At 45.4% G+C, this 23869-nt stretch overlaps 1 protein-coding gene across 2 annotated transcripts in view; it reads left to right on the top strand.

Moving 5' to 3' along the window:
• DDR2 (discoidin domain receptor tyrosine kinase 2) overlaps window positions 1–23869 on the top strand; it is a 144176-nt gene that overhangs the window by 66269 nt on the left and 54038 nt on the right. Inside the window, exons 1-2 of one of the 2 annotated variants that reach the window (XM_032845462.1) lie at window positions 12125–12192; window positions 21783–21891. In XM_032845462.1, coding sequence (XP_032701353.1) covers window positions 12184–12192; window positions 21783–21891 — 118 coding nt within the window. In that variant the 5' untranslated portion in view covers window positions 12125–12183. Of the gene's footprint in view, window positions 1–12124; window positions 12193–21782; window positions 21892–23869 lie in introns of those variants that run through there. The other variant, XM_032845463.1, reaches the window with a different exon arrangement.

Genomic DNA, 23869 nt, shown 5'->3' with positions numbered 1-23869 from the left:
CTTGGGACCTTGTGAATGCTATGCCTCAGGCTTTGGTGGACTCCAAGGCCATGACCTCGATACTTTTGCGTGTCATGACCCTTTTCAGGGAGCTCAGCCAAGGATATCACGTAACGTATTTGAGCACCGTATCGGCGACTCACACCTGGGGGACTGTTTTGTTCCTGGGAAGCCTGAGACTTCAGGACTCCGGGATTACAGGAGTGGTGCTGAGCTTTCAGGATTTTTATCACATGCCGTCAGCCTTGGGATCCTGGAAGTATACACAAGAGGAAGTATTTGAGCAGAAGGATGAGCATGCTTGGGTTGGGTCATTCTTTTATTAAATGGACAGTAAATATATGTCTGTTAAAATGTACATTCAAACCAAAATTTTGGAAGCCCTGGGACTGTAGGACTCTGATATTGAGATTTGAGGCTATGACAAGCTGTTAGAGGAGATGGTTCTGAGGGGCTGTGGGCTGTGAGATGTTGATCAGTCATTAGTCACCTGCAGGGCACTGGGGGGACACGTGGAGTCCAGACCCCCAAACAGCTTAGAGCTATTGGGACAGAAAAGGAAACTGTATACACTTTTGTGATCCTAACCCATGTTTTCTTTCCTATAGTCTGTCTTCTGTGTGTGTTGTGGTGAAACCAAGTAAGACAAACACTGAGAGTATTGGCTTTCACTTCTGTGGAATTCAAGACCCTGATAAATAATTTAGGGTTTGGGGAGATCAGGACACAAGAAGTGGAACTGAAAAACAGAGGTAATTTACTAACATATGTTTATAGATTCAAACACTTCAATAACTGGGATTTTATGACTGACCCCAGTAGATCTAATTATTCTTTGTAACTGTTAAGTGGCCTTAAATAAGTTTACCACATTTTCTTGGAAAAGTGACCGATACTACTCTCCAGATCTTACTTCTGACTGAAGCTCAAGTTTACTTTAAACGATTTAGCTGTAGCAGAGCGAGGTCCTGATATGTCACTTTTGCCACAGGATCTGGGCCAGATAGCCGACAATGGAAGGTGACAAGGACCAGCTGCGGTGTCTGCTTGTAGAGGCGGTGTGAGCATGTGAGGGTTCACATGTCTACAAATCAGATAATTCTTGGGCCCTAAGTTATCATTATGTGTGAAGCTTCACATCTCCATTGGCATGAAGAAGGAGTTCTTTCGTGGTCCTCTGTGTTGGACTGGTGTCCTCTTACCCAGTTTTGGGCTCTAATGAACAGACACATAGATTATTAAAAATAGGAAGGGTTTTAGAAGTTAGCTGGCCCAGTCTCTTGCACAGAGAAGGACTCTTCCCTACAGTCTTCTAAATCAGATGATTATCCGTCCTCTACATGAACACTTCCTGTAACAGGGGGCTCATACCCCCACACAGAAACATACCCGTTTTGGATGCCTCTAATTCTTAGGATGTGCCCCCGCTTATGTTCAGTTGAGATCTGCCCCTCTGGAACTTCCTTAAGTTATGACTCTGAAGCTCTGTTGTGTGATCTGAATGCCTCTACTTCAGGAGAGTACGTCAATCACATGTTTGAAGACCATCAACTTCTAGTGGAATTTTTTTTTTTTTTTTGCCAGGTGAAACATTCTAAGGTCCTTCAATGAATCCTCTTGTTTTCTTTATAGGGAAGCCACTCCTCCCCTTTTCCCACTTGAACCTGTGGACTCTGGAGACTCTGCTCCCTTGTCATAGGGTTCACTACTCCCTTCCTGAGGAAAGTCTCATTCTTCTTATGGCTCTGGATGTATAGTTTGGAGTTCTTCTTTCTCCTCTTTTCTGAGTTTCTTCCCAGCATCCTTGTCCCAGGCATTATTGGGCACAAAGTACTGAATCACATTCCTTGCTTTTGCTTTTTTGCCAACACGGTCACTGTTCCTTCCTTCCTTGTTGGATGACTTCTGCCATTTTCCTTTGAAAATTTTTAACGTCTCCCATTGGCCGGGACAAAGAGATACACTCTGTTAGGTTCATTTCTTTCTCCTCCAACTATAAAACCAGATTGTATTTATAGCTCATGGAACCGGTGAGTTCTAAAAGGCCAAGAACAATATAAAGCCTTATATTCACTCTTATTTTGTGTAGAAGTTGGGTGCCCAGCTGGATTCACAAGTGTCACTTTAAGTATCGCCCAGTCACTGAATGTCCATTGCTACTAAAGTCTCTGGGTATGGACTTTGTTGATGTGGTCTTAAAAGTAGCTGCTTCTGGTCACAGAATCAGTTTTTTTCTAGGTCTGTCTCCTCTGGCAATAGGTGAAGGGGATCGACAAGTACAAACTTCAGTTATAAGACAAGTCACAGGGATGAAAAGTGCAGCCCAGGGAATAGAGTCAATGATGCTGTATTAACGTTGCTCAGTGACAGATGGTGACTGCGTTTACTGTGGTGAACACTGAGTAATGTACAGAATTGTCGAGTCATAACCTTGTACACCTAAAACTGATACACACTGTGTGTTAATTATAATTCAAAAAAAGTAGCTGCTTGCCCACACAGTTTCGATTTTATCTCCTAACTATTTCAATCTTGTGCCTCTCATTCTCCTCTCAATAGCTACAGCTTTTTAAAAATGATTTATTTACTTGAGAGAGAGGGAGAGAGAACAAGTTGGGGGAGGGACAGAGGGAGCGAGAGAGGGGAAGCAGACTCCTTGCTGAGCAGGGAGCCCAACGCAGGGCTCGATCCTAGGACCCTGAGATCATGATCTGAGCCAAAACCAAGAGTCAGATGCTCAATCAACTGAGCCATCCAGGTGCCCCAGCTTTGGCTCTTTTATTTTCCACTACAGACTGTGGTCACATGCACTTTGCAACTGCTCTCCATCCACCAGCAACAGAGTATGAGAGAGGGAATGTCCTTTGTTTTACAGACTGAGAGACGGAATCTCAGGGAGAATAGTGGTCTCTCCAAGGCTACACCATTAGTTGAGGAGCCGGTTCGGGCACCATTTCTGCTGAACCACTCAGCTGGCTCACTCTCTTGGCTTTTGTAGAAAAAGAGGCTTAACTGGAGGCATTTCTGATCTACGCTGCGTGTGTGTGTGTGTACACACACACAGGCACACCTCGCTTCGTTGTGCTTTGCTTTTATCGCTCTTCGCAGATACATACTGTTTTTTTTACAGATGGAAGGCTTGTGGCACCCCTGTGTCGAGCAAGTGTATTGATGCCATTTTCCCAACAGGTTTTGCTCGCTTCATGTCTCTGGGCCACATTTTGGTAATTCTCACAGTATTTCAAACTTTCTCATTGTTACGATATTTGTCGTGGAGATCCGCGCTCAGTCATCATGACCCCTGAAAGCTCAGATAGTGGTTAGCATTTCTTAGCAATAAGTTATTTCTAGTTAACATCTGTACTTTTTAAAGGCACAATGCAATCGCACACTTAATAGGCTACAATACAATGTAAACAACTTCTATGCCCTGGGAAACCAGTGAATTCATTTGACTCACCTTATTGCGATGTAAACTTTATTGTGGTGATCAGGAACCAGACCTACAATATCTCTAAGATATGCCTCTGTATAGCTTTCCCTCTTTCCCACACAGCACACTGTCTGGTATGTGATAAGTGTCCATAAATGCTGGTTAAGGAAAGTTTGGAGCCTTTTATCCTTTTAAAAGTTGGGACTACACTTAAGGGAAAAGGCTCAGGGGGAGCCATGAGGAATACTGTATACCTGGAGAAGTCTGGGCTTTGGGGAAAGTCTGCAAAGTTTGGAAATTTAAAGCACGGTGCAGAGTGCCATGGTGCGTACCACGGATCTATAACTTAGTCCCCGATCTCAGTGAGTTTACAATCAGGTAATATAGCCAGCCCTATACAAATGGGATAAAAACAGTGACAAGACTGAATTATATGAAACAAATGAGCTTCCAGGCCAAGATAGAAGGTCATCAGCATCAGCGAGGAGTTCAGGGAAGGGAAGGTAATGGAGAGCTTGCTGTCGTGTTACTGTTCTTGGTGGAAAGGAGATGGTGGGGGAGGGCCAGGGGAGGCCAGAGGGAAAATGAGAAACAGGGAGGTGTGCTCTAGGACAGTCTTGTCCGTTTAGTACCAGCCACAAGTGGCAAAAGGGCCACAAACCCACAGTCCACTTAAGTTCCTGAGAGTAACTGAGAAGGAAAGGCAACAAATGCTTATGGACACCGACTGTGCGTTAAGGCAACAAGTATGTCCTGAGAGTCTGCTCCATGACAGGAACTGTGTTTGGTGTTGGGGATTCAACAGTGACCAACAGAGAAAGGTTTCCCTTCAAGGAGCCTAAATTCACATGCAGGCCAGGCCACGTGGTCCGAACCAGACACTCCAGGGCCTGGAGTGTCTGGTTTTCATAGTTCAATGGATTTTTTTTTTTTTTAGCAGTTTCCACCTGCCCAGCCCCAACCCGCCTTTTCCGAAGACTAACTTCCACTGGCCTGACTCTGTCCTCTGTGAGCACGTGGGGATCCCCATCAGATTGGTGATGCCCTTTCTGGCAGGAGCTGCGGGGCAGGCTCCTGGCAAAAGGACCTCCATCCTTCGCTGGACTTCAGAACTTCCACTTGCCTTTAAAAATGTCTGACTGACATGGTGGTTGAGAAACCTCATCCAGCAAAGGACCTAAAGGTTAGGAAAGACTTGCCCATGGGTGTCTGCTGTCAAACACAAATTATTGGCAAATCTCCTCTCAACTTCCTTTTCTGGTGTCTGTTAGGGGTCAGGGTCTGGACTGGCATGGTGACGAAAGAGCATCTGTCTGCCCCTAGCCCCTACCTGTCCTGACATATGTGTCCACTACTTTCCCTAATCACTAGGGAGCACCTTGGAGCAGCAGAGTCAGTTACCTAGAGAGAGGGACGGGGAGAAGGAGCCAGGTTTGTGGGCTGAGGGTCTGCGTATGGCCCTGCTTGCTGCCTATGAGCAGGATTGCTCAGTGTGCAAGCCCTTCATCCTGACTTGGTCCATTCCAACACCAAATAACTATATGATAAGGCCTCTGAACCACCACAGGTCATTTTACAGAATATGAGCTTAGTAGGGCCCCTGTGTGGTGAGCTGAACAGCAGAGCTCTTGCTTCTAGATCTTCTAGGGTCTGCCAGATCCCCCTGTGGCTTTGGGGAAGTCCAGAGGGACAAAGTATCCAGCTCCAGGCCTCTCCACATTGCCCACCGGCTCTGTCCCAGCTGATGAATGCTTGTTGTTCTGCTTTGCGGGCGCCTCCCAGGACCCGGGGGAGGCTCGCCTCATTTCTGTGGAGACCTTTGGCTGGACTTCTCTGCCTCTCCCAGAGGTGAGAGACCGCAGTCCCTACAGCCTCAGGCTTGGCACCAACTCATCTCTGGTGGATCCAGGACCCGGGTCTCCAGTCTCACTACGTCTAGGGCCTCTTTGTCCCAGAGTGACCTCGCGGGCTCTCCCTCTGACTGGCCCTTCACAGCCCCTGCTATTGGTGATTTTCATTCCAGATATGAGCCAATGGATTCCTGAAAGGGATTCTGTGGGCTTCTCTCGCCATCTCCGCTGTGGCCTCAGTCTGCCGGCTCTCTCCTCTGTGGTCTGGACAGGGGATGACGATGGACGCAGGCTGCCCGTTGTTTTTGTTTTGTGATATTTAAAGCAACCAAAGCTCTCATTACTGTAATACAGTATGTGCCCAGGCTGGAGGGAGGAGCAGAATCCCTCCTGGATCAGGGGACGGTTGTGTTAGGTTGTGGTGAGCCTGGGGATGTGTTTGGCATCATGCCTGTTAGAATTCAGTGTGTCAGGGCTGAGAGGGGCCTCAGAGCAGCTCCACTCTTCCTCATCCCAGCCCCTCCTTTGAACAAGGGGAGGCTGAGTCCAGTCAGGGAAAGGATTGCCACTTGGGTGGCAGAGTGGTAAGCGGGCAGAGCTGGGACTAGAACTCGGATCCTGAAGTGGATTTGCTGTCAGATGGTGAAGTTTCTGCACCTGCCCTCCTAACTTGTTCTGAGGCCTCCTTCTGAGGCCCTGCACCTAATTTTGTATTGGTAGTTTTAGTTCTCAACAAAGTAGGCCTTTCCAACTAGTCAAGCTTCAAGAACCATAGAAATAGCTTCCCTCTGACCAGAACTTTCTACTACCCTGAACCAACTGTGTGTGTGTGAGTTTGAGTGTGAGGGGAATAGGCAGGTGTGAACACTGAACTGTCCTGGTGTTGGGATGCCAGACCCAGCTTGGAGGTGCAGTACCTGAGAGGCTCCTGATGGTCAGTGGGAAACAGCAAGCACCATGGCAGAGTCAGGTGGGAATTCTCTCAAGTCAGAGTCGCACACTGGCAGTTTGATGGAAATCTTGTAGGTGGAGCAGAGGTGGCCACACCTTTGTGCCTGATGAGAATGTCCTATCGGACTGGTAGAGGGCTGGTGGGGGAAAACATGGTGGGCACCGCTGCAGAACCATGGAACCATCCCGTAAGTGACCGGAGATCAAAGGCCATTGCATTTGCTACTTGGGTGATCTCGGGCACATTATCTCTTCTCAGTCTTTCCATCAGTGCAATGAGGATAATAATAGTAATAACCTCAGAGAGCTAATATGAGGGCCGAGTAGGGAAGTTCAGGTAAAACTTAGCATGTTGCCTGGTATAGAATCTGTGCTCCATAAATGTCATCATGCTCTCAAAAGCCCTGACAGTTTGCAAAATATGTTTGCCCTGCAGGAGCTCATAGTCTTATTGAGGAGACAAGATGTTCATGCCATGTTTAAGCACAATTAGGGAGCAGTAGAAACCCCTCTATGGCATCTGCTAAGTTATGGGGTCTTGATATCATGGAGGCGAGTCAAGGGAGGAGACTCCTTTAGGCTTGGAAGGAGTGCTGAACAGGAGTAGGGACGAAAGGAGAAAGCCTGTGTACTCATCTTCTCAGCCATGAGCCACGTCTAGGCACTCCTAGACATTCCTGGATACTGCGGACCCCGCCGGTCCCCCATTCATCCTGCCAGCACCTTCCCTGCCCATCTCCAGACTCTGCTCTGCACTGGGAATTGAAAGGAGCCCTTGACAAGGTCCCTCCCTTGGGGGAGGAACTCACAGCCTCACTTGTATAGACCTACTTGGTGAAAAGGGACAACTCAAAAGACATGAGCTCTTGTCCAAGGGAGCTGATGGGTGTGAACCTTCTGCTGGAGGAGTGGGGTTGCTTGCTTTAAAGAAGAGCATTCTCTGACTACATGGAGAAGGCTCCAAGGCCAGGATGGGGGCAGACCCTTGGTTCCACATTCAGCCCTGGTGATGTGGCATCTTTGAGCCAGGCTGGGAAGTGCGGGGAGTGGGCCTGGTGGACTGGGGAGGGGCCCTTTAGATGTCAGGGGTAAACGCCAGGCATTGGTGACTCAGTAGGGAACTTCTGAAGGCAGATGGAGTCTACAGATGTCTTGTACCCTTAAATCAACTTGTATTTTCTGCACCTTTTGCTTCAGAGGCTGCCAGCTAAAGTAGCAGAGGAGGGAGGGTCTAGTGAACCACGTGAAGGAAGCCAGAAATGGAAAGTGTGAGAAGCGGAACTCTTCTTGATGTGCGCCAGGAGTGTTTTGGCAAGGACTGCAGAAGCTGCAGGCACCGAGGGCGTGACTTGTTGAAGGAAGGCCTAGGGACCAGCGAAGGAGCCCCAGACACTTGGTTCAAACCCAACTGCTGAATGAGGCCTTCGGGCTCTGTGATTTGGGCCGAATTCCTGGCCCATATTTGTCCAAGGTGGCGGGCCCATGAGCTTTGGTGTCTTTGTGTCCCCGGGCCCCCAGCTGTGTAACACCCCGGGTTCCACGTTGCCCCGCCAGCCCGAGAGTCAGGGCAAGATGGGGACTCGCTCCCCTGCTATCTTGTTTGTTTTTCCACATGTTTCTGGGCACCAGGCCTATGCACCATTCTCCTCCTAATCCCACCACAAAATAATAACTAAATGTTAAAAAGCACCTACCATCTCCCAGGCACTGTGCTGGGACCTCTTTACATGTCTCAGCCCATCTCATGGTCACAGTGACATCATTTTCAATTCGTACCCATATCTCATACTTCCTGATCTCCAGGAGATGCCTTTCAACCGAGAGCTGAATTGACATCTGGTTGTTTAAAGGGTCTGACCTGGGGGACCTGGCTGGCTCAGTTAGGAGAGCATGTGACTCTTGAGGTTGGGGTCATGCGTTCAAACCTCACACTGGGTGTGGAGCCTACTTAAAAAATAAAAAAATATATGGTCTGACCTGTATTATAGCTGAAGTTTTCACCACAGAATATGGTTGTGAGGGCCTAGTAGGTGAAATCCTCCCTGCCCGCCTCCTTTGGATGATGGTCTCAGGAAAGGAGAGGAGGCCCTGAGGGTGTGAAGGGAAAGACACTTGGATTACTTTGCTGAAAGGGGAGGTCCCGGCTGGTGTCTGGGAAAGAGGATCCACGTCTCTCTCTGTGGAGAAACTCTGGCTGAACAGAAAGCAGGGTTTGCTAGTGTCATATGAATCTCCTCTAGGGTTCCGCAGAGTCCCCTGTGGCTGGATGAGATGGGAGCTCCTCACGGCCCGGAGATGCTGCAAGTGCATGTAGACGGGGCCCATGCAGAGGCCAAGCAGCCCGAGAGCTCTGCCTTATTCAGGGGCCAGCATGACCAAGGACCCCAAGAGTGGGGCACAACCAGCACAAGCTCTCAGCCTTGAGGCTTTGGGTGGCATGTTGGAAGCTGTTGAGATGTGGGTGCGATCCCACACAGGGACAGACCAGCCTTCCTCTGAGCAGCGTCCACGTCACTATCCCCACAGAGGTGGCCACCGCTTAGCCCTCCTCCGCTCCGGGCTGGTTCACAGTTAAGCACGTGGGTCTGTTGTGACTTACAAATGACTGCAGAGAAAGACACAAGTCATTGCTCCAGAGGCAACGTCTCCCCCAGGCAAGGCACGGAGTCTGTGGTGTTGTGGTCGCCTGTTTTATTACCCTGAGATGACCCATCAATTGCCCCTCAGTGTTCTCTGAGCACCCGTCATGGAGCTGCCAGCCGATACCAAAAATGAAGACATGGTGGAGGGAAGCGTGCTGTTTGCCTCTAACTTGCAAATTTATTGAGGAGACAATGCCGAGGCACAGTTAAAGTAAAACAGAAATACAAATACACATGAACGTTTTGGAGCCGGGTGGTGTTCTCAGCACTTCCTGGGAGATAACTCAGTCCACCCACATGACCCTCCATGGATTAGGTGCCATTACTGCCCTCATTTTCCAGGCGAGGAAACAGGGGCCCAGGTTCCAGTCTGTGGCCAGGTCCACACGGCCGGTAGGGGAGGACACAGGACTTAAACCAGGCAAGTGGGGCTATGACAAGGTGACTGAGAAACAGCCACCAGCGAGGTTGGAGGCAGGAGCAGCACCAGGTTCCCGGGCCCCAGGGGCCACAGGAAGCAGCAGCCTTGCCGGTGCTGCTCCCAGATTCACTGTGTGCCCTCCCCGGGAAAGGAGTCTCATATGTAGACCCTGTCTTTAAGCCCACTTCTGGGATTCAGGAGGGATTTGCCTCTCCTCCTTCCCATCATTCATCATGTCTCCTCTTTACTCTGTGGCCTACGTCTTCTTCCGGGGCATTGAGGCGATGGGAAGATTAGCCATAAGGAAAAACAAGGCGACATTTAAAAACCAATACTTATGTTTGTGGGCGGCCAGGCCTCACTCAAGGAGGTTTTTCCGTGTTTCTTCGTGCTGTGTAGTTACCTCACAACGTAAAATAAGCCCTGCACCACTGTCACCATCCCTCGTGCTCCTGAAGGCACTGGGCTCAGCGAGGTCGCGTTTGCGGCAGAGGGCCGGGGGCCTCCAAGTCACTGGCGAGCCCTCCTCGCTCACGGCGTGAGAGTGGAGTCTGCCCTCTGTGGGGACCTCGGCAAGGACCGTGGGCCCGAACACCTGCAGGCTGTGGCTTCCCATGGGGCCTGGGCCCCCTCACGGCCTCGCAGGTGGGTTCCCCTGGCAGCTGTTCTGAGAGAGAGAGCGAGCCAAGTGGAGGTGTATCCCCTTCCGGGACCCAGCTCTGAAGTTCCATGACCATCAGGTTTCCTGCATTTCTTTCGTTAGGGGCAAGTCACTCCCTCGAGCCTGTTGGAGAGGAGGGAAGTGAGGTACCAGCCCTCGCTGGGAGAGGGAAACAAAAATCTGTGGACGCACTGGCAAACCACCACAGAGATTTTCCAACTAACTTCACTCTGGTTCAAAGAAATCGGTTATCCCAGACAGGGCCCAAGGAAGGCGTCCATGTTCCGAGTTTGGGAAGGAAAAAGAGGAGGTAGGGCCGGGACAGGCAGGGCTGACAGGAAAGCAAAGCTGGAGAGAGAGTCTGGTCGATCAGGGGCCCGGGCCCTGCCTCTGACCTGTGGTTGTCTTGTGAACAGGCCTCCCTGCTTCTGGAGCAGCCCTACTTTCCTCACCTTTAACCAGAGGGGATCGAGACAGGTGAGCTCTTGGGTCTCCTGAGCTCCCGCTGTTGTGGGTCCATTATTTGGGGACTAGTGTCTTTCTTTTGTAACCTCCAAACCCCTTGGACCCTAGTCCGTCATGCCGACCTTCCTGTGCCCAGCAACGCAGGCAGACAGCCCTCTGCTCCCCAGCACACGCACTGGGGGTGTGAGGAGCCCAGGACAGAGCGTGAGATGGGGGAAGGCATGGGGGCTGGGTGGGAAAATGCTCAGGGTCAGGCTGGTGGGAGTCAGGGGTGACAGGGACCTATCTAAACGAAGAACCAGTGATTGCCGGAGCTCAGTGAGGCCAAGCGAGCTGCCCAAGGACTCAGCAGGCCCAGGGGTACTGGGTCACAGGTCTTTCTGCGTCTGGAAAAGGCTTTGCCTTCACTATGTATTTCTTCTCCTTCTTCCTCCTGCTAATCGCGTGAAGGCATTAGATCTGACGTCCTGAGCGCCTCTGATCTAGACAGTGACATCAGATGGTGCCACACAGTCAGAGTTCTATGCTCCATTCTGTCCCTGGGGAGGGGGGAGTGTCTTCGATGGCAGGGACATCACTCAGCATCCTCTCCCCTCCAGAGAGCGACAGCTACCTGGCTTTCTCCTCACTTCAGGGACAGAGGTTGTCATGTTGTTTCCAGTTTATAACCCGGGAGTGAGGAGGAGGAGGGGAGTGACATGTGCTTCTAACCAAGGCAGGGGGACCCTGGCTCACTGTCTCGCCGCCTCTGGGCTTGGAGTGTCACCTCGGGTTGTCCGGGGCCTGTCCTGCATGTGACTGCTCACAGATGCGGCCATTTGGGGCCTCTGGCTGAGCACTGCTGGCTGCACTTTGAGAAGCACGAGCCTGGGCCTCCCAGGGGCAGGACGGGAGTGAGGAAGACTACAGTAAATCTTTGGGAACCAGACAACACGGGGCTGGCTGGTGTGTCAGTGGACACTGGCGCATGCGCATGCGTGTGTGTATGTGTTTGGGCGCCCATCTCTTGCCAAAACCAGGCTCATTTCTGCATATTTGTTTGCTGAGTATTAAACACTCCGAAGATTACTCTTTCGATTTGTTGAATCTGAAATGAAAATGAGTCAGCACAGAGGAAAAACAAGCCCGAAGACCCTGAATGAAAATACACGGCCCCAAAGCAAGTGGGTTTCCCCCCCCTTTCCCCTCCACACCCCCTCCCCGCCCCCAGGTCCGAATCTTACACACACAGATTCGAGTACCAGGCACAGCTGTGTGCACCAGGCCTCCTGTGTCTGCTCAGGCCTGACCTGGGAACTTTATCTCTGTGCCCTTCCCACCCCTGCCCGTCCGAGCCCCTCCCTTTCCTGCAGGAAAGGCCTGTCTTTAGGCGGAGGGGTGCAGGCTGGAGGCTCTAGATAATTTTCTGGGAGGGCAGGCACTTCCTCTCAGACCTTATCACAGGCTCAGCAGGAAGATGTCCGCAGGAAATCTGTGACTTTTTAATCCCCACCCCCCCAAGGGGTGGTCATCTCACATTGCCTCTAGCTTTTGAATCTGGGAAGACAAACTGTCTGGGGAGAAGGGCTGTCTGCCAAAGCAGATGCTCCTCGCTTCGTACCCAGGCCGTATTCCCGCAAACTCTATTATGAACTGGATTGAAATGTATGGAATCATGTTTTGAGTGTATCAGAGGGATTTACCGTTCAAGGGAACCCAGCCCTGGATCCTTGTGGAAAGTGGAGAGCTATTCTGTAACGTGCAGCCTCACCCAGTGATTTATGAGCTCAGTAAGTAGTCGGAACATTGCTGTGTGCTGAATGTTAGTTTCATCCTATGTGGTGGAAACTTGTTATTCAAAGGTATAACAGTGTTGTGCAAAGAATTACTCTGTAATGTGGATAAACATTTCATGATTGATGAGCTTGGCAAGTTTAGGCACTTCTTAAAGTGGGGTGTACCTCTAGTGCTGCTTCAGAGAAAAAGATGGTTTGTGCTAATATTCAGACTTGGGGAAGAAGGTAGCTTGACTGTCTGAAAGTTAGGGTCCCTCCAAAGGTGCTTGGAAGGAACAGAGGCGCTCAGTTTCCATCCAGTTAGGGCAAGAGGTCCCAAGGGTTGCCTGCTCTCACTAACTTGCCACATTATCACAGAGTGGAAATGATGGTGCTTCCCCCTCCCCTCAATAAATGAAGTTACCTATGCTAGCTATATTTCTAAAAGAATTTCTCTTTGTGTCTCAATATGTGTCATATCTATCACCTATCTATCACCTATCTATCTATCTATCTATCTATCTATCTATCTATCTATCTATCTATCATGTGTATTGAATTCCATAGTAAAAGAAGAGACAAGGCATAGGGCTCATGTTTCAGAGCCCTGAAAGGCTGTTGCTTGACTGTATGGAGTAAGAGACTTGACCTTACCACTCACCCTTCCTCACTCAGAAGCCCAAAGGCATTTCAGACCCCTCTCCTCTGTGCTCTATCCTCGCATACCACCATGTTTGGGCCCTAGAATAGAGCCTGTTACTAGGGAAACAGTCTGACTTTTCAAGGTGGTTGGAGAAGAGGACTGTGTTTGTCCCCAGGCGTGTCTGACCCGGAGCTGTGGGTGAGCTGCGACTGACCAGCAGCAAGCCCTCCCTGGGTGCACAAACTCTCTGTGGCACGGGATAGTGTCAGGCATAATGTGCTGAAGACTTGCTTTTTCACCATGATGCGACCCTGACTATGTTTCAGAAAGAGGCTTTTGGAAGTTCACGCAATTAGCGAGATAGCTTGTAAGAAGTTTGACCTTCTAGATTCTTGTGTGTTTTATTCTTGCTAATTTCTAGTTATGGCTGCTATACTTCCATTTACCTTCCGCTTACTTCCTGGTTGTCCTGATGGCTTTGCCACAGCCTGTGCAGATCCTGGTGTGGGCAGACCTGACATGGAGAGCCAAACATCTCCCATCAGGCCTGGGGAGTCCTGAGCCATGGCTCCCTATGGAGGCAGTCTGGAGTGTTCATCCTGCTTGGCTGGGGGAGGGGATTTTGACTGAGAGGAGGGAAGTGCGTTCTTCATTAGAAGGGACACATTCTCTCTGAGCTACAAATCCATTGTTATTCCTTGGAAAATACTGGGCCATGAGCAGGTGAAGTGACTCAGGTCCTTACTTTCCTACTTTGTAAAGGGAGATGGTAATCTTTCTCCATAGGGTTATTGTAAGGCTAAGTTAATAATGATGCATTTATTAGCACCTATTGAAGTGCAAGAGTTCTAAAAACACCAAGTAAGGTATAAGCAGCAATTCTCAACAGGTTTTTTTTTTTTTCTTATTTGCTTCTACTTTATTCATGTGCAAGATATACTGATCAAGAATTCTGCTCCTTGCCCCAAATGATTGGTCAGACACAAGATGAGTTCCCCACCTACCTCGGACCTCCAGGATATACACGGTTGGTTGGAAAGTACCCTCCAAATTCCGATAGACTGCCCCCAGAAAATTGCTTTTTGTCAGAAAAACCAATATATAAGACATTAAAAAGGAGCATATTTTCCTTGTTAAGATTCAAAATATGACCAAAAAGGCTAGAGTTTCCTTTTGATCAGCATTCCCAGTCTCCTCTGCCAAGATATCCAGTCCTTGAGGGACCTACTGTTATCAGTACTGTCTCCTGAGGGGCCTCACTCTGTCTCTAGTTACCTCTTATTTGAGCACTGGAGTGAGCACAAGAGTGAAGCTTGTTATTAGCATGGGGTTTATCCTTCTAGAGCTTTTGTGTATATATAAATGAGTATGAGTGTGTATGTGTGCGTTTACCCATAAAGATACAGAGTGTGCTTTATGTAAATCTTGTAACCTGTTGGTTCATCCAAAAACGTGTCATGAACACGTAACCATGTAATTACTGCCTATATTCTCTAGGATTTTGATAGAATTCTGTCTCACATTGAGGTCTTTAATCCATTTTGAGTTTATCTTTGTATATGGTGTAAGAGAATGGTTGAGTTTCATTCTTCTACACACAGCTGTCCAATTTTCCCAGCACCATTTATTGAAGAGACTTTTTTCCAGTGTATATTCTTTCCTGCTTGTTGAAGATTAGTTGACCATAGAGTTGAGGGTCCATATCTGGGCTCTCTACTGTGTTCCACTGGTCTATGTGTCTGTTTCTGTGCCAGTACCATGCTGTCTTGGTGATCACAGCTTTGTAGTAAAGCTTGAAATCAGGCAACGTGATGCCCCCAGTTTTGTTTTTCTTTTTCAACATTTCCTTAGCAATCTGGGATCTTTTCTGGTTCCATACAAATTTTAGGATTGTTTGTTCCAGCTCTTTGAAAAATGCTGGTGAAATTTTGATTGGGATGACATTGAAAGGATAGATGTAGGCAGTATAGACATTTTAACAATGTTTATTCTTCTGATCCATGAGCATGGAATGGTCTTTCATCTTTTTGTGTCTTCTTCAATTTCTTTCAGAGTGTTCTGTAGTTGCTCTAGTACAGATCCTTTACCTCTTTGGTTAGGTTTATTCCCAGGTATCTTATGGTTCTTGGTGCTATAGTAAATGAAATCAATTCTCTAATTTTCCTTTCTGTATTTTCATTGTTAGTGTGTAAGGAAGCAACTGATTTCTGTACATTGATTTTGTATCCTGCCACGTTACTGAATTGCTGTATGAGTTCTAGTAGTTTCGGGGTGGAGTCTTTTGGGTTTTCCATATAAAGAATCATGTCATCTGTGAAGAGAGGGAGTTTGACTTCTTCTTTGCCAATTTGAACACCTCTTATTTCTTTTTGTTGTCTGATTGCTGTTGCTAGGACTTCTAGTACTATGTTGAACAACAGTGGCAAGAGTGGACATCCTTTGGAACTAGAGGGTATTATGCTTAGCAAAATAAGTCAGTTGGAGAAAGACAACTATCATATGATCTCCCTGATATGGGGAATTGGAGATGCAACATGGGAGGTTTGGGGGGTAGGAAAAGAATAAATGAAACAAGATGGGATGGGGAGGGAGATAATCCATAAGAGACTCTTAATCTCACAAAACAAACTGAGGGTTGCCGGGGTGGGTGTGGTAGGGAGAGGGTGGTTGGGTTATGGACATTGGGGAGGGTATGTGCTATGATGAGTGCTGTGAAGTGTGTAAACCTGGCGATTCACAGACCTGTAGCCCTGGGGCTAATAATACATTATATGTTTTAAAAAATTAAAAAAAATTATTAAAAAAAAAAAAAAGAATGGACATCCTTGTCATGTTCCTGACCTCAAAGGGAAGGCTGTCAGCTTTTCACCATTGAGGAGGATATTCGCTGTGGGTTTTTCATAGATAGATTTTATGAAGTTGAGGAGTGTCTCCTCTATCCCTATACTTTGAATTGTTTTAATCAGGAACGGATGCTGTATCTTGTCAATTGCTTTTTCTGCATCAATTGAGAGGACCATATGGTTCTTTTCTCTTCTCTTATTGATTTGTTCTATCACATTGATGAATGTGGATGCCAAGATTCTCAACTAGATCCTAGCTAATAGGATCCAACAGTACATTAAAAAGATTATCCACCATGACCAGGTTATTCATGGGATGCAAGGGTGGTTCAACATTCGCTAACCATGAAATTATACAGATCATGCTTTTAGAGTCTCGGATAGTATTTCACAGTAGGAATATATCATAGTCTCTAGCATTCTCCTATTCGTAGAAATTTCCCTAAGTTTTTGTTATTTAAAAAAAAATTGTGTCAATGTTGTCTTCACATCCTTGAGAACACATTTCTCTCTCTCTCTCTGATACTAGCCCTCCTGACAGGTGTGGAATAATACCTCATTGTGGTTTTGATTTGTACTTCCCTGATGATTAGTGATGTTATACTTTTTTTTTTTGTCATATACCTGTTGGCCATTTGTCTTCTTTGCAGAGATGTCTACTCAAGTCCTTAACCCATTTTAAAATTTGGTTATTAATCCCTTATCAGATGTATGGTTTAAAAATATTTTCTTCCATTGTAAAGGTTGCCTTTCACTCCATTGAAGGTTTCCTTTGCTGCGCAGAAGCTTCTTAGTTTGGTGTACTCTTGCTTGCTTATTTTTGTTGTTGTTGCCTTTGCTTTTGGTGTCATATCTGTGAATCATTGCCAAGGCCAATGTCATGAAGCTTTTCTTCCCATGTTTTCTTCCAGGAGTTTTAAAGTTTCAGAGCTTTCAACTCTTCAATCCATTTTGAGTTGATCTTTGTGTGTGGTGTAAGATAATGGTCCAGTTCCATTCCTTTACACGTGGGTATCCGCTTTTCTTAATACCATTTGTTGAAGACCCTATCCTTTCCCCAGTGTGTATTCATGGCACCCTTCTTGAAGATAAGTTGGCTACAGCCATTATGGAAACCAGTATGGAGTTTCCTTAAAAAATTTAAAAATAGAACTACCGTATAATTCATCAATCCTACTTCTGGCTATTTTTTCAGAAGAATTGAAATCATTATCTTGAAGAGGCATTAGCAATCCCACATTCATTGTAGTACTGTTCATAATAGCTAAGATGTGGAGACAATCTAGGTATCTAAGAATACAAGAGTGAATAAAAAATGTGGCATATACACACAATGGAATATCATTCAGCCTTTAAAAAGGACATTCTGTAATATGCAACAACACTGATAAATCTTTAGGACATTATGTTAAAAGAAATAAACTAGTCACAGAAGGACAAATACTGCATAATTCCACTATAGTAAGGATCTAAAATAGTCAAATTTATTTAATGGAAGAGTGGAATGGTGGCTACCAGGGAAATGGGGAGCTACTAATCAATAGGCATAAAATTAAGATAAAACAAGATGAATAAATTCTAGAAATCTGATGTACAACTTTGTACCTACAGTCAAAATAATATACTGAATGCTAAAAACTTGGTAAAGAATAGATCTCATGTTTAGTATTCTTACCACAATGAAATAAAGTAAAATTTTAAAAATATTGCAAAGCACTTCTTTGTGCATACCTCATTGTGCAGATACATAAGTCTTTCTCTAGGGTAACTAATAATAAGTGGAATATATGGATCATAGGATATTACTTTGTTATAAAATGTCAAATATCTATGTTAGCCTGTTGCTTGTCTCTTAAGTATATGATGCTTTTGGTCTCAAAGACCTGTAACATTTTGATGGAGATTTTTATCATTTTTTTTTGTTGTTTTTGGATTTTGTTTTCTGTCTCATTTGTGCAGGCTTTCCTTACTGTTTCTAACTAATGCTCCTATACTTCCTTGAACTACTTTGAGAGTTCTACTTCTACATTATGGGCTTTCTCTTTTCTGTATGAGTTATGGATATATCTTTACTTGCTTCTGAATTAAAATGAACCGTTCCACTGATTTTAAATACCCCTTGTATAGTAGGTTCACATTTACTTATGAGTCTTTTCTGGGTCCCTATTCTCTTTGCTGTTCTCTTTATGTATTTCTGTGCCAATCCCACACTCAGGGTTTTCCCGGCCACCTTATCTGAAGTATCCCTCATTCACTCTCTACCACCTAACCCCACTGTATTTTCTTCATGGCACACACATCTCTTTAGAGTTCTTATTTATTTACTTGTTTGCTTGTAGATTACATGCTCCATGAGGACAGCTCCAAACTGCCTTTTTTAGCATGTGGAGTAGCACGCATAGACATTTAGAGAATAGTTACTGGAGGATGGATGAAAGAATACCTTCGATTAGGGATATTTGCAGTTTGAGCTTTATTTTCAAAACTTCAATAAATTGTCAAAGGAATTTGTACTATTGACCAAAAATGGATACAGAGGGGCCTTTCTACCTCCTTAAAGTTCTTCCATGTATGTTTGTGGGTTCTGTTCACATGTCACATGGCTTAAATATGGAACCCTTGGAAAAACTCACTCAAAGGGGCAGAAAAGGTTGATGTATGCTTATCATAAACCTTGGGTGCACTTCCTTTTAGGGTATGGAATTTAGTGTGGCTGGATGTAGTCACTGAATAACATGGTTCAAGGCAATCATTAATTCATGCTGCAAATATTTATCCAGCACCCTGGTGGGTGTTGAAAAAGCAATGGCGAGTAGAATAAACATGGAACTTAGGGCGGGAGGGGGTGGAGAAGACCCTAATGAGACATGACAGCAATGAACACATAATTAGAGGCTAGGATCATTTCTATGTAGAAAAATAATAAGATTTTAGTGCATGTAACAAGAGGGCCAGAGAGGCCATGGAGGAAGTCACTAATGAACAGAGGTTTGATCCAGATGAAGAGAGAGTGAAGCGTGTTGGCTCTGTGGCGTGCAGCTCTGGTGACGCTGGCAGAGGCCAGATCAAAGGAGAGTGCAGTATGATGACAAAGACAAAACAAACAACAGAACCTGTGTGGATATGGGAGTAATACAAACCCTGGGTTCACATGAGTTTTGGCACCTGTCAACTGTGTAACCAGATCAGTTTTAATCTCTTCCTCCTCAGTTACCTTGCTGATGAAAACTCACCTCATTGGGTCACTGTGCATACTACATGAGAGTCTTCCGCACAGGTTAGAGATCCGTGGTGTAGTTAGAGTTCTTCGTTCTTCTGTGTTTGTTAGCTGCCAACACCTCACTTTACAGCAAGCAAAGCAGAAATGATCACTTGTTTTGTGGATTCACAGCCTGAAACCAAGGAACAGTTTCCAGAAGGAAATTCAGTCTAATTTTTTTGAGCATCCCATGAGTTCTGCTTCATTCAGTTAAAAACCATTTTAGAGTACCTGATTTGTACAAAATATAAAGTACTCTTTTGGAGATAGAAGAATGAGCTATTTTGAAGGTAGTGACTCCATGGATCACTTTGTAACTGTGTTATGGAGGACGTAATAGAGGCAAAATCGGTGTGTATTTTGGTGAAGGGAGTGAGGTGTAAGAGACAGTCCTTGTAGAAGGAAATCCTGGGGAAGGTTCTAGAGGGGAGGGAAGTTATGGCCCACAACTCCTGAGAAAAGTGCCATAGGAGAGAATTGTAGGACTCCTCTACGAAGGGAGAGGGTGGTTAGCTAAGGCAGGGTTTGCATGGCCAAATGGTTGCATGTAAGGAGCTTGGGTCCTTGTGGAAGGACGTCATGGATCATGGCCATGGGCAGTGCTGGTTTACGGCCATGACCAATGTCTCCAAGATCTGCCCATGTGTTTCTTTCTCTGGGCATATTAGTCTGGGGACTCATTTATGGAAACACAGTGTTCCTGCTGCTGACAGTGATGCGGCACACCGAGACATATTTTAGCCCATCCAAATCATGCCATGAAACCACGCTTATCATCCTTTTGAGGTCTGTGGATCATCCACCCCCATCTTCACCATTAGCCTACTTTGGTCTTGTGTGTTTGATTAGTTTTTGCTCCATCCTTTTCGGGCATCTGAACATCTGCCTTTTTTTTTTTTTTTTTACCACTTTTTTTGAGGAGGGCAGGTCAGAGTTCTGCCTAGAAAACATAGAAAGCTTCTGTTTCACCAAAAGGGCTCTTGGCTACATTAGCATATTATTTACTCCATTCCTGTTATAGCCCATTATAATCCTACTCAGCCTTCAAGACCCTGATCAGATCAGATTTCTCCATGAAATCACCCCAGTTGAATGGAATTTTGTCTCCCTTTATAATTATGTATTATTTATAACAGTAGATCCAATGTTTGGTTGATGATTAGTGTTACCTGGTGGAAACTTCTGAATAAAATTTTCATTCTAGAACAGTTTTATACTTACAGAATCAATACAAAGATAGTGCCTAGAATTCCTGTTTACCCAATACCAAGTTTCCCCTATTATTAACATCTTACATTAGTACAGTACCTTTGCTACAGTGAAAGAGCCAATGTTGATATACTATTATTAACTATTATTAACTAAAATCTATACTTCATTCACATGTTCTCAGTTTTCCCCTAATGTCCTTTATCTGTTCATGATCATCACCCAAGATGCCATTACATGTGGTTGTTATGTCTCCTTAGGCTCCCTTAGCTGGGACTTCTTGGGACTTTCTTGTCTCTTGTGATCTTGACAGTTTGGGGGATGACTCAATAGGAATTTTGTAGAGTGTCCCTAAATTGGGATGGGTCTGATGTTTTTCTCATGATTAGACAGAGGTAATGAGTTCTTAGCAGGAAGACCATGGAGGCTAAGTGCCATTCTCATCATACATATCATATCAAGGAGATGTAGTATCAATATTACTTATCAAAGGTGAGATTAACCTCAATCACCTGGCTTGAGGTAGTGTTCATCAAGTTTCTCCACTGAAAAATTCACTGAAAAGGCCACTGTGTGCCATTCACCCTAAGGGGTGAGGTTATTTGCTGCCTCTTTAAGAGCAGAGTGTCTGCATAGATCATTTAGAATTCTTTTGAATGGGAATTTTTTCTTTTCTCACCCATTTGTTTATTCAATCACTTATTTATATCAACATGGACTTGTAGATATTTATCTTATTATACCTTGAGTTATAGTCCAATGGTACTTTATTTATTTTGTCACTCACATTGTTTCAGCTTTGGCCACTGGGAACTCTTTCAAGTGTTTCCTGTGTCCCTTTGGTACGTCCCCATCATTTTTGGGGTATATACTTTCTCAATTTCTGTCACTAAAAGATTCTGTATGTGTTCTGACCCAGGCCTGGGATCGGCCACTTCTCCAGGGAGCTCTGGTTCCTTTTACTGGAAAATAGTATTCAAAACCAAGATGGCAGCACCAGACTTACTTGCTGCTATTGTGGTGTCTGGTTTCTAGGCCCTCTAGAGACACATGTGTATATAATAACCTGTAATTATGCTATATCTTTAAACGCTCCATATGTAACTGTATGTATCTCTATTAAGCCGAACTTGAGTTCAAACTAATGTCTCAACTCTAAGCCCTTACCACACAGGTCATTTGGGGAAATTTAAAAGATAGAGAATCCCAGGCACCTACCACTCCAGAGCCAGTAAGTCAGGATAAATACTTACCTTTTGAAAGGCAAACACATTAACATCACTGACTATTTTTCTTGGTTTAATATTGGAATGAGTATCAAAGTTATGAAAACTTCATAAATTTAAGTTTTAGTTTATCACCGTTCACAATTTGGATAAGTATGTATCTTAGCAAAACTTTGTTACCTGCCTATAGTTTTGCTAATTTTAATTCCATGATCTAATAAGAGTTTGAAAATTCTTACATTATGTGATCATTGAATGTCCCACCTGATTCTTAGTCTATGATTTGAAGTCCCAGATACAGAAATAAAGACTCTAAGAACAACAAATATAATCATGCAAATTGTATTCATCAATGTTGGTAGTATTTATCTCACTCATTTCCTCTCCTTTTTTCTTGTTTTCTCACCTTTTTTGGTGGGCTCCAGGCTCCAATTCCAACACCATCTTCTGAGCTGACCTCCATTCCCAGGATGCCCTTGGTGCTGCTCCTGCTGCTGCCCCTCTTGAGTTCTGTGAAAGCTCAGGTTAATCCAGGTAAGACAGACATTGCTCAGCCGCATGCTAGAAGACCAGCTGGACATTCAAGTTCATCAGTGTTCATCTTGGGAAAGGCCCTGCCAAGGGTATCCACAGGGCTTTTATTTTTTTCCTCCTCTTTCTTTCATCTCTTTTCTTCCTTCCTTCCTTTCTTTCTTTCTTTCTTTCTTTCTTTCTTTCTTTCTTTCTTTCTTTCTTCTCTCTATTTCCTTCCTTTCTTCCTTTCTCTCTTCCCCCTCCTTCCTTTCTCTCTCTTTCCTCCTTCTTTCCTTTCCTTCCCTTCCCTCCCTCCCCTCCTTCCTTTTTCTCTTTCCTCCTCCTTTCCTTTCCTTTCCTTTCCTTTCCTTTCCTTTACTTTCCTTCCTTTTCCTTCCTTCCTTCCTCTCTCTCTCCCTCTCTTTCTCTCTCTTTCCCTCATCCTTTCTTCCCTTCCTCCCTCCCTTCCTTCCCTTTCCTTCCTTCCCTCATGCCTTTCTTTATTCTTTTCTTTTCTTTTCTTTTCTTTTCTTTCCTTTCCTTTCCTTTCCTTTCCTTTCCTTTCCTTTCCTTTCCTTTCCTTTCCTTTCCTTTTCTTTTCTTTTTCCTTCCTTCCTTCCTTCCTTCCTTCCTTCCTTCCTTCCCTTTTCTTCCTTCCTTCCTCCCTCCCTCCCTTCCTCCTTTACTCCCTTCCTTCCTTTTACTTTCAAGATGAAACATGTCCAAAGCAGAATCAGAAACTAAAGTATTATATCTGTATAACATCTTAACTATTGTGAAAGGGCTCCTGATATCAAGTAGAGTGGAGTGAATGGGAATTAAAAAAAAAAAAAAGGGAAATGGGAGAAGTAGCCATTTGCTTCTGCATCTTCTAGGGAATAGAAGGAGAGAACTTTTTAGGTGCCTTTTAGAACCTCTGTACATTGGGTTTCCAGTTATTTTTCACTGGTTCAGGCCTGTGTTTTACTTGGATGTCATGTTGTGCTTTTGGGACACTGGTCTTGCCGGATCTTGGCAGTCTCTCCTACCGGTGTGGCCATACTCAAAAATAGATGTGTGAAGAGAAATCTTTTTGTTTTCCCCAATTTTTAAAAATTAGATGTCTATTTTAACTTTACATTGATGTGTACAATTTTATCACTTGTCTATTACACAACAGTGCCTCTTAACAACCTGTGTAGTGCTGGTGATTTAGTCTGAGCTTGGTTGAACTATTGCTCTGATCTCTGGCTTCATGCACATATCCGGGAATCAGCTGGTTATTGGTTCATCTAGGATGCCCTTGGCTCCGACGACTGGGCACATTGGCAGTGCTCTCCTCCAGCAGACTAGCGTGGGTATGTTTTCATGGAAATTGCACAGGAGCAAGAGCTGGAGCAGAAACATGCGGCATTTTTCAGGATTTCATTGGTGTGGCCACGCCCAGAGTCAGAGTGGGCAGGCGTAAAGAGTTACCTAGGGAAGATCTGGATATAGGGAAGGGGGACGGACTGCTGTCCATTTTTCATGCATGCACAAATATAAATATAGGAAAATACCCATAGTGTAAGTGCTCAGTGGGATGAATTTTACAAATGGAATACATCCATCAGCAGGATCCAGGTTAGAAACAGAACTTCACCAGACTTCAGGGGCTCTCCTCGTACTCCTTTCTAGCCACTTCTCCCCACCCTCACCCCAAGCTAATTGTTATCCTGCTTTCTAACAATATAGGTTAATTTTGTCTGTTTTTGTACTTTGTGTAAGTGGAAGCAGATGATGCCTAAATGCACTTTTGTGTCTGGCTTCTTTCATTCAGTGTGGTGTTGGTGAAGGTCTTCTGCAGGGTTGCATGGAATTGGCAGCTGTGGTGTTGGTGATGGTCTTCTGCAGGGTTGCTTGGAGTTGGCAGCTGTGGTGTTGGTGATGGTCTTCTGTAGGGTTGCATGGAGTTGGCAGCTGTGGTGTTGGTGATGGTCTTCCCTGGTGTTGGTGAAGGTCTTCTGCAGGGTTGCTTGGA

The sequence above is a fragment of the Lontra canadensis genome, unplaced genomic scaffold (assembly GCF_010015895.1).
Source record: "Lontra canadensis isolate GAN:19392208 unplaced genomic scaffold, GSC_riverotter_1.0 scaffold164, whole genome shotgun sequence".
Taxonomy (NCBI): Eukaryota; Metazoa; Chordata; class Mammalia; order Carnivora; family Mustelidae; genus Lontra; species Lontra canadensis.
This window is presented reverse-complemented; position numbering and strand designations above follow the sequence as displayed.